At 40.2% G+C, this 11,431-nt stretch overlaps 1 protein-coding gene across 1 annotated transcript in view; it reads left to right on the top strand.

Moving 5' to 3' along the window:
• Positions 1 to 3,142: 3,142 nt before the first annotated feature.
• Positions 3,143 to 11,431, top strand: part of ATP6V1G3 (ATPase H+ transporting V1 subunit G3) — an 11,725-nt gene continuing 3,436 nt past the window's right edge. The window contains exons 1-2 of the mRNA XM_009636191.2: positions 3,143 to 3,258; positions 10,820 to 10,855. Coding sequence (XP_009634486.1) covers positions 3,177 to 3,258; positions 10,820 to 10,855 — 118 coding nt within the window. The 5' untranslated portion in view covers positions 3,143 to 3,176. The remainder of the gene's footprint in view (positions 3,259 to 10,819; positions 10,856 to 11,431) is intronic.

Genomic DNA, 11,431 nt, shown 5'->3' with positions numbered 1-11,431 from the left:
GGAAACATTCAAGGCCAGGTTGGACGGGGCTCTGAGCAACCTGATCTAGTTAGCGGTGTCCCTGCTCACTGCAGGGGGGTTGGACTAGATGACCTCTAGGGGTCCCTTCCAACCCAAAACATTCTATAATTCTATGATAAACTAGAAACACCTGATTTAGAGTGTTTCTGCTGATTAAGTTGTGGATGAGCAGGGGGAGATCAGCAGGATCTCTCATCCCATGTAGGACTCTTCATTACCTTGCCCCACGGCTTTGCTTTGGGGGAGCAAGAATGCTAGAACTGATCCCATTTTTCCCTTTCTTGTCAGTGGGGATAACCAGAAAAGGCTCAGGAAATTCTGGCGACCAAGACAGCTGGATGAAGTGTTGAGAAGAACAGGGAGGAGTTTTTAAAAACAAAACAAAACAAACTCCCACCAAATGTTTCTCTTCCCTCTCTCCCTCTGGTAACACCTTCTCTCTTCCCTCCCTGCCCCCATCACCAGTCACCACATCGCCTTCTCTTCTCTAATGAGTCTGGAGCTGACTTGGAAAGAAAACCAGCAACTACGACACAGAGAATTTTCTTATTAGCTTGTGTGATGAAGTAGGAGCCTGTTTGGTCAGTTGGTGGCTTAACCTACTTTATTTTAATGAATTATCCATGAAGTGAGATACACTGAGGTGCCATGTCAACATAGTCTGAGATCATCACTGTCATCATCAGACAAGCTTTGAAAATAGTTCTAAGTGGCAGGACTTGGTGTGGAGTCGAACAAAATTGACTATAAGCACCAGCCAAAATACATGATCATCTTCTCCCCTGCAGAGGCATACTAGTACCTGCCTGATGCCATCAGGAGTGCCAGCATGGCATGCCACCACACTGTACATGAACTAACTACAGGGAAAATTATAACCCGAGATTTTTTTGATTCAGGAAAAAAAAAATGAAATATGTGAACTGTGAGATCTGCTTAAGAAACATATGAATTTTTTAACAACGGAAGAACTTTGTAATCTGTTCAAGGGTGGATTTTTTCCCATAAAAATTCATTATATAGAACTGTTTTACTGTGAAATATTAAAATTAACAGATTGTAAATATCAAAATTCAGATCATTACTGAGGCCCATGTAACATAATTACAGCATTGAGAACTGCTCTGAAAAATCAAAGGGTCTGACCCGTGATGCTTTCAGCCAAGTCCAGAAACTCTGAAACAGTTTCCTTTGCTAGCAGTTTTGTAACACTTCTTGTAGCAGTGAGATTTTCTTGACAAGACCCTTTGCCTGGAATATACTTTTGATGTCCAAGACAAGCCTGACATTTCCACTTCCTATTTAATTTTTAAGTAACTACTGCTTTAAAGTTCTGAGCCCAAGGTTCCTGCCCCAAGTAAACCAAATCTCTTCATTTTTTACTTTCATTTTCCACTTCTGCTTTTCTTTGCCAGTCAGATCATTTGGAGCTGAGCCCCAGTGGCACAACAGGCTTCTAACCCTACAGTTCCCACATTTTCTGCACAATTGATCATCACTTCCTCTTATATGTCTGAATAAAATAAACTTCAAAGCTATACATTAAAATCTTCTAAAAATAGTAACATGTCTGCTCTCTTGCAGCTAGCGCAGATCTCTAATTTCAGTGCTGGAGGTGAGGAGGCATCTTGCACCGTTTCTGGATAAAGGAAGAAACTTGGTGACTAGTTTCACCATAAGAAATAGGCATTTCCCCGAGAGGGAGCCTGGGTGGAATTTGACTCCACGATATCACAAACCAGAAAACAAACCAGTTTTCTTTCCAAAATCTCAGTGCTGCTGTCATTCAGAGCAAAGCTGAAGACAGTAATAGGCAAGAGGCTTCTCCCTCCATTTTCCCACAAACCTGCAGCTATTTGGGAGCAGGGTTATGTGACTTCATAACAACAGTACACATTTCCTCATAAGGACCAAGTAATGGCCTTGCATTGAGCAAGCACAGCTGCCCTAGGAAACATCAGAAAAGGAAGGGCCCTACAGCAAGGGCCATTAGCAGCGAGCACCAAGTAATTTTTATACATACCTTTTTTTTGATAATATATACATATATGATTTCTGTATAAATATATATTTTTTTATATAATTGTCACCTAAAAAACACATTTACATCAAAAGGTGATCTCTGGTCCTGACACAACTGTCAGAATAACCTGCAATTGATAAGCTTGATCCATGCTATGAGGTATTAAAAAAAAAAAAAATCTATTTTAATTATGTATTTCGACATGACCCCTTCTTGCAAAATATCTGAAGCACCTTTGACAGTGGGATTTATCATGGTTTTTTATAAGGCTTCAAAATACGAATGCACTGCTCATTTGTGCAGTAGCTCACGTGACGCCCTTGCCTACCGTAGGGAACGGGACATGCAGCTACAGCCACGCTCACACGTTCATTTGACTGTTGTGCATACTAGTAGGACGTGAAAGTAAGACCTAGACCACCAGTCATACCTTCCCATTCTGTATCTGAGAGCTCATCCCACAGCTTCCCACCACAGCACTCATCTCCCTCATGGCAGGTTAAAACACAGAGCACACCACAACCACCACATGCTTTTTTTAAACTTTAGTCCCTAATTAATTAATTTCCAATGAAGATTTTTTTTTTAAAGTGAAAAAACTCTAACAAATAATGTTAAGAAGTAACACCAAATGGAAGTCTACAACCAGTTAGTTCACCATGTTCAACCAAAACTATTCATTGACTGAGTCTGATTCTTCACATTCATAGGGAGTGTTATAAAAAGGAAATTCCAAGAAACATGGGGTTTGGTTGTTTTTTTTTTCCCCCCTCAGTTCCTCTGAAAATATTCTGCTTCAGCAATAGAAGGTTAAAAAAAAAAAATCCCATTAAACTACAAGCCATTTGGAGTGCTCTTTTCTTTTCCCAATGTGTTAATCGGACACTTCAGCTTTTCAGTGACCCTGAGGAGGGGAGAACATTCCTTTCAACCTGGCTGCTGTGTTTTTCTGATTACACTAGCAGGCCTTTTTGCCCAGCAGCAATCCAGGCAGAGCCGGCTGGCTTGACGCAATCTGGAAGGCTGTTGTAATAACAGACAGAACAAAAAGCACAAGGAAGAACCTGGCGGCTGTATAAAACTCCCTCTGAGCTCCAGTCCCTGCAGATGTGAGCCAGCCTCAGCAATCAGCATGACCAGCCAGTCTCAGGGAATCCAGCAGCTTCTGCAGGCAGAAAAACGTGCCAAGGACAAACTGGAGGAAGCCAAAAAAAGTGAGTAGCTGGCCTGGCTTTACTGTAGTTTTCTGCTGTAAGCTCTTCAGAATTACAGTGGCTCACAGCAAAACAACATTATTTCATCTGTATACATCGCAGCTGTGCTGCTCCTATTCTTTCTTCTCACTTGCATTAGTGCTGTGCCTTGACTGCAGCCAGGCGTTTAACCAAACCTGAACATCCAGAGTTTGCTTAAAATTCCGTGTGCTTGTGTTTGTGCACGCGCACATGCCTTTTTATATTAAACAAGGTTTTCTTTGTTATATTCATCCTGTCATCTAGATTTATTCTTGCTTTATCTCAATGCCAATAATTTCATTACAGCCTTCTTTTGGTATTTAAACTAGAAGCCTCTGGCTGCCAGCTCTGGAGGACCAGACTCCAAACTCTCTATTTCTCTTTATAGGTCTTGTAAAAATTTTTCAGTGTTCCTCTTTATTTATGAAATCTTCCCTTCTAATCTCAGCTGGGCTTCAAAAAAAATTATATGAAAACAAAGGGAGACTTCAGCACAATGACAGTAATGAAAGTCATGGTACAATCACAAGAACTGTCAGTACCATGATAGGTCATTCCTGTAAGTCTTATTACCTGGTACAAGCAATCAGCAAGTGATTAAGTGTCCAATTTAAAATAAATGTCTTTTTGCTGAATGCCTAAATGCCCAGAGCAAAGCATGCGTAGATATCCAATAACGATAAATTCATATATTTTTATTCTAGTTAAATATAAGCAAAAAAGTAATAATGACAAATATAAAAATGAGGCTATCTGCCAGAATAACTCCAGTCAAAGAAATAGTTCTCCTGGCAGTCTTTCCATTATCTATTTCCCTCATTTTCTGCATTCAACTCTCCCAGTGATTTAATGCAAAATACAATGACCTTATTCTCCTGAGTGTAGGTATCAACTACATGAGTCACTGACCTGCACTAGCAGTGAAACATTAATACTGTTTCATGGAGTTATCTTGATTTAGAAATCAGCAGCAGGAAACAACCTCGTCCTGCAGGACTCAACTAAAATGCATGAAGGTGATGTCATGTGCTGCAAGAATGTGATGAAGGAATATATTCTGTTTTCCTTGGATAAATAGAAACTAAACAAAAAATGGTGTGTAGTTCCTGTATCCCTTCTACACAGAAATCAGCATTGCTGTGTGTTCCTTAATTATTAGTGTGACATTAATTTGTACAACGGCACACAAAAAATAAGTAGGAAGGCAATACCCCTCCCCTGAGCATCCAGCCACTGCCTGTGCCTTGCAGAAGCAACAAAAGAGAAAAAAACAACAACAAAAACCCAAGAAAAAAATTAATATCTCCCATCTTCATGAAAGAGAAGGCTCACAAAAAGGTGTTTGGGGTTGCTGCTCCCAGTCTGAAAGCAAGGAATAATTAAGTAATTCAACCGTTATATAGCCAAACGAGGTGCTCTCAGTGGGATGGTTCTTCCCTTCTCACGCAGGGCAGAGGAAACGCGCTGCTCCGCAGAGCAAGAAGCAAGAAAGCGAGCGTATGACCTGGAAAGGCACAGCCCCCAATGGAGGGAGCGGGGGTTTGGTCTGAACACAGGCTGCAGAATCAGGCCTCCAGCTGTGATAGCTTGATGTTGATCACCCTTTACTTTTAGTTTTGATTTTTCTGTTTTCATTTGGTTTGCTTTCGTTTTTAAAACCAGAAAAGTCAGATTGGCTTTTTCTAAAACAGCCATTTAAAAAGAGGTTTCATAAATTAAGAAACTCAAAAACTGAGAAGTATCATTCTAACATAAAAGTAATGACTGAAGACGAGTGCCTTGGAGAATCTAGACATGGTTACAGGTACATTTACTCTACTCTGCAAAAAACACACTCACTTGTCATTACCTCAGCCCCACGCAGAGTGCTTGTGATAAGCACAGGGCTTCTTACAGATAAAGTACCTTCCAGGCACCTCCGAGTCAGAAACTTGACTTAAACCACTGCCTACACCTACCAGCGTATTAGTGTTGAGGTAGGAGTTATTCAGCAGCCACAGAAAAACAGCTATCAGTAAAAATATTTAGAGTGAAAATATTTCATCAGTATGACTTTCTTCCCTATTACTTTTAAAGCCAAATTTATTTTGTCTTTTTAAAAAATTATGAAGGAAAATAAAAATTTCTCATACATAAAAATCTGGGGAAAAAAAAAAAAAAAAAAGGATGGGAGGGGGGTAAAGATGACAGAGCCAGACCCTTTCCAGTGGTATCCACTGAAAAGGCAAGAGACAATAGCATAAATTTAAACATAAGAAAACAACTCTATAACTGTGAGGGAGGTCAAACTCAGGAACAGGCTGCCCAGAGAAGCTGTGGAGACTCTATCCCAAGACATTCAAAACCCACTGGATATGGTCCTTGCTGAGTCTGCTCTGAGCAGGGGGTTGGAGCAGACCTCAGAGGCCCCTTCCAGCCTCAGCAGCTCCATGCAATCCCATGAAAAACCTCCAGCATTTCTAAATTTTATTCCCAGGTATAGCAGATCAAGGGCAAAAAGTTCAAATAGCTGCTGACGTAGCATGTGGATCTTTTTGTTCATGTTAAATACTGCCAACAGTTTCTACTAGGGTGTGAACAGCAAAGCTCTTGTGAATTTTAGAGCCCATGGATCACATGAGCAAGGTCAGGCCTCGACGTTTCTGGTTCAGGTTTTTCTAAGGCCTACTCTACCTTGGATTTTGTGCTAAAACAAGCATTATAGCTAATCTAACAGAATAATTATAGCTAGAAAAATCATTATTCTATCCAACATTACAACAAGTTTGCAATATAGCTACAAAATAAAAATTTTAACATTTCCACATGGTCCTTAATTTCAGTATTTTTCATAGCAACGTCACTACACCACCTTAGATACCTAACTATACCAGCATAATTTAAATACTGTGGGACAAGGATGAAAGGGATTCTTTTCATGCCAGATCCTGTTATGGAAAATCAGAATAACTCAAATAGTCTCTTCCCCGGTGTGATTCTGCAGTTGAATCAGCATAAAGGATTGCCTAGTTTGTTTCCAAGCATAAGAATGAAGATATAAGGAAATACACAAAACACAGCCAATATATCCAGTGCAATCAGTTAACCTGTGCACACACAATTTGGAGAAACAAGGCGAGGACATGCTGCTTCACCCCAGGAAACACCAGTCCAGATCCACCTGGTACCAGTTCAGATCAGCAGCTGCTGCTCGGGGCCTGGCACTCTGCGGATCTGGGCTGCAAGGGAAAGCAACGAACCCATCCAGCGAGTGCTAATGCAGTCCTGTCCCTGCTAAACTGTACGTATGACCTCCTTTGTCACCGTAAACAGCCATTGCACACCACCACTATACCAACGAGTCCGACTATTCTATTTACATTACAATGCAAGAAGAACGAAAGGGAGATGGCTCATGGGACACAACCAGGAAAAGCCATTTTCAAGGAAAAGTGATTAGCAAAACTACCCTTAGGCAAACCCTTCAATGTTTACAGTTGATACGCACACAACCAGATCAAAATGTAGCGTGAATACACATAATATTGTATATAAACAGATATTGGGCCTAGATTTTGCTGGCATTTGTGCAGCTGTTTGTAATGCAAAATCCACTTTGGATAACTGAAAAATTAACAAATACATAAAATTATATTTATAGACATGAGGCAAGGCAAAAATGTAGTGCTAAAGCTCCTCTGTACATGCTTTTCCATACTTATTGCTCAATATCCCTTTATCTTTGCTTGCAATACCCTTACTGTATCATTGGCTGATGTCATTTATACCCGATGAATTATTACTAGTTTGTTGGTAAATGCACACATGCAAGGCTGAAACTATTAAATTGATTAAACACAAACCAAAACAGTCTGCAATTCTTTGGCCTTTTATACACAGCACTACTTTTTCTATCATTTTTGCTTTAAGCACAATTTGGATTTCGGAAATAACTAGGCATTGTCAGACCCAAGACATCAATTCCTGAAAATCCTTTTGGGTAAAACAAGGGAAACAAATGTGTCATGAACACTGGGTTTAGCAAAACTTGTTTTCCTATAGACTTTTTTTATCTTGGCTTGAATTTCTAGTGCCTAATAAAATGAAAAATCAGATGCAAGATTTCAGGAAAACGGATTAAAACCAAATTTTAATCAAAATAAGTTATTGTAAACAGAATTATATCCATGGTGCTCTCTTGGATAATATCCAGGACATATTTTATCTACTGAAAAAGCTATACATACTGATCAGCGACTTCTATTGTATTTTAATAAAAGTGCAAAATAGTCTTCTCAAAAGGAGCATACCTAAATCCCATTTTGCAGACAATTTAACACTCTTGAAGACAACTGAAATGGTCCTATTTAAAGAAAATACAATTAATTTTTGGCAACTTCTTAATATGACGTGATTTCTATGCAGAAATTCAGCTCGAAGCCTAGACGATATGTTTGAAAAAAGAAAGTCAGTTTTAGCATGGCAGTTTTTGGAAAGCAAGGTAAGTTTGTGTTTGAGCAAATTAGTATGCATCATTTTTGCTTTCTACTGTCCTTTTCTTGCAAGTTCTAAAACCCCCCAACAGCCTAAAAAACCTCACCAGTTCTTTTGGATCTAACCAGATCTAGGTATTTCATTGACAGCACAGAAATACCTAGGAAGAAGAATACAACCTTTCTCCATGCTAATAGTGCCCTCCCAGGTTAGGTAAGGAAATCTAATACAGAGCTGACTTGTTACAGAAAGTTGGTTAAGATTTGGCCAATTTAACATGATGCCTAGAAATTTATAGGCTGTCAGCTACTGTAATCGTGGACAACAGGGGGCAAGGAAACCAGGCACTGCACAGCTGCGTTGCTGCTCCCTGTCTTCGAGGATGGGAAGGAGGGACAAAGTGGCAGCAGCAAACCTGGCCCTCTGGGGCTAAAGTCTCTTCAAACTTGCAGCTTTCTGTACCTCACTTTGATGATCCCAGAGGAAACGTCATAGGGTAGGTTGGTTTGCCCACCCTCCTGTATTTCTTGCCCTCTTTTTGCATGATCTTGGCTGAACTTCAATGCCTTGCCACCCTTCAGTGTGTAAGGTTTGATTTCAGCTCGGCTGTGCTCCACAGAGAAACCCATCCAGAAGATCAGTAAGACTTTGAAAAGGCAATCCCGTATTGCACAACTAAGGTAGCAGAGAAGTGGTTAATAACAGACTGATTAATTAATTTTGGTTTGTCTCTAGCGAAACAGCAGGTTAAGCTCTAGATTCTGCTTAACTTAATCAGGTGCAGCATATGCACTATCGCATATGTTGGCAGTTGCCGATTCTGTCCACAACGTTGTTGAACTAGCAGTAATTTACTCACAGCTTTTCCACTTAATTAAATAGGAAGCAGCAGGTTCCTGCTGTGCCAATCCTAAAGGCATCATGAAAAAAATGAAATGGCTGCCACCCTACAGTGACACCCTATGTATTGTGCTTACTCCAGTGCACCGTTGAGAGCTGATATGTATGTATAGATATACTTTTTAGTTCACTAGCTACATTGTCAGAGGCAAATGAACTGTTTTTTTACAGTTCATCTCTTTCCATTTTGTGCATTTGAAATGGATTTATTTATCTATCCGGTGGCCAAATATGCAACATATTTACTACAGATGGCCCCCCAGATGGAATTTGAAATTAAAATCCCACTGATTTTGATATAATTTAATTTGCTATAGAGATCCAGTTCCTCAGCTGGTCAAATTGGCAGAGCTTCATCATAGTCTCTCCCCCCAAATTCCAGCTCCAGAGAATCACCCCCCGGCTCCACTCCTAGAGGAAAACCTCTATAAAAGGCTGATCAGCTCCAAATTTGTAGAGGAGAATAAGGGGAACTTCAAAATATAGATCGAAATCTGGTTCCAAATTCTGTTGCCCAGACTCATGTCAAGCTCTTACACAAATCTGTCCGTTCACACACACTAGTCCCAAGGCTTCACAGAGCAAGGGGCAGAAGCTGAGAGAATCAGACCTTATCAAACAAATACAAACTCTGGGAAAGTACATGCTAGGTTTCAAACTGCCTCTCTGCCCCTTCATACATAAGCACGATGCCTCAGTGGCAGAAGGGCTCCAAGAAATACATTTAACTACAGAAGAGAGCACTGCGTTGATGAACTGAGAGTCAGTAAAGCTATCTAAGTACCTCACCAGGATTGCTCCATCCTGTAAAAAGTCTTCATATGATCACGTGCCCTGGGTCCCACAGTAAGCACACCAACAAAATCAAACAGCCCAGGAATCAAGACTTTCAAAGTAAATTCACATTTCAGGCATCTCTCTGCTGCTACTCACCCATCTGTAGATAAAGACTTCAGAAGGAGCCACCAACTGGGAAAATAATTTACTGCTGGATCAGGCATTTTACCCAGGCTTTTGTTGAATCTCAGATGTACCAAACCCAACAGCCTCCCTCCCAAGATTCAGTTTCCTCCTTGTGCCATGCTTGGTGGGAGCAGATTGCTATATCCCACACCTGATAAGGCTTCAGAAGCCCAGCACAGGTGTAACCAACCCAATGGTGTAGCAGCCTGGAGAAAATAAATCAGAAATAGTAATGCTCATCTTTCTAGCCTGGTTGGAGAACATTCCTTAGGATTTCAAGAAAAGGTACAGTTTTCAACTTTTGTGCTCAAATTGAAAGATTTAAAAAAACCCCCAACACTTACAAAAGTATTCATACTGCTCAGTGATGTTAAGTAGGTGGTTACAATAAGTAAATAAATAAATGGATGCTTCACACATCACCTCAAGATGCCTTTTTCAGTTGCCTAGCCTCCATTCTCTCATTCTTGTGATATCCTAATTCAAGCAACTAAGCAATAGCTTTTCAGCTGTCAAAGACATTTTTCCCATTAAGAAAAGGGAGCAAGCTTATCCCCTCCCACTCCTAAAATGCTAGATGTACAGCAGAAAGAGACACACACACCCCAAAATCAGCATCAGCTCAGGTGTCTCAAATATAACTTATCAACTTTCAATGCAAGAAGTTTACAGCCCCATCAGTTAGAAAGTGACTTTTTCCTCACATAGCAGAGTCCTGTGTAGATCCACACAACTTTACCGACTTTACACAGAACAGGCAGAGATGCATCACCGTGGGGTGGTTATGACATGTCCAACACTTACTTCACGTAAAAACTTAAGCATCATATTCCCATCGAACCTCTCGTTCCTATGCTTTACATAACATCCATGCTAGACCCAGGAACTACCTTATGCCCAGTCCTGCAATGACTTACGTGGGCTTGATTTGACAAACCCTTAGCATTTTACCTGAGAAAAAGTAACTATTCGCAGTGAACAAAATTAAGTATGTAAACAAGCCTGTTCAGGAGGAAGGCTCTAGTTTCCACTATGGCCTAAAATGCCACTTTACAGGTGACTCTCCTGTTTAAAAAGAGAAAAAAAAAAAAGATTTTTTAATCACCTTTATATTTTCTGTGCATTGGTAGAAAATAGCATTGACCTTTTTTCTCTTAATCACTCACCTCTGCATGTAACAAATGCTAGGGGAAAAGGACAGGAGGAAAAGGGCGGGAGGAGAAGAGGACAAAGCCTGAAGGTTGCAACTCAGTTTGGTAGCAGTTAAGACATATCTTGCAGTACTTTGGAAATCTGCCAGCTCTAAGCAGAATCCAGTTGGTGTGGGATGAAGGGATGCTGGCAACCAATCAATACAGCGAGTCTTACAGAATAACATCTTTTCCCATCAGTGACAACTAAAATCTGTTATCTGGCTGGTACTATTGCTGATGAAGGAAAGATAGATATTTATTTAAAATGCCAAGCTGTGATAAAAAAAAAAAAAAAGCATTTGTGTTACGAGAAAATGTGTAGTTGCAAAAAAGACTTCTGTTGTTAGCAAACCAACAAGCTTTTCATTTGATGATTTCCCTGCTTTCACACAGGGAGTTGGTCTCAGAAGATGGGTACTTGCATAACTGGCTTTCAATCAAAAAGTACCATACCTAAATCACTTTGGCTCTTCCAACTGTTCTCATGCAAGTAAAGCTGCTGTTGACGTTGCTCAAAGCTTTGTCTGTTTTCCTATGTCATGTAAAATACCTCTGATTTAGAGAGATTCATCTTTTGGGATACAGTGTCAAGCGTGAACTAAAACCCTGTTTCTTCCCCCATT

Source organism: Egretta garzetta, unplaced genomic scaffold (assembly GCF_000687185.1).
Source record: "Egretta garzetta isolate BGI_Z169 unplaced genomic scaffold, ASM68718v1 scaffold163, whole genome shotgun sequence".
NCBI lineage: Eukaryota > Metazoa > Chordata > Aves > Pelecaniformes > Ardeidae > Egretta > Egretta garzetta.
The sequence above is the reverse complement of the archived record's forward strand: the minus strand, read 5'-3'. Positions and strand labels throughout refer to the sequence as shown.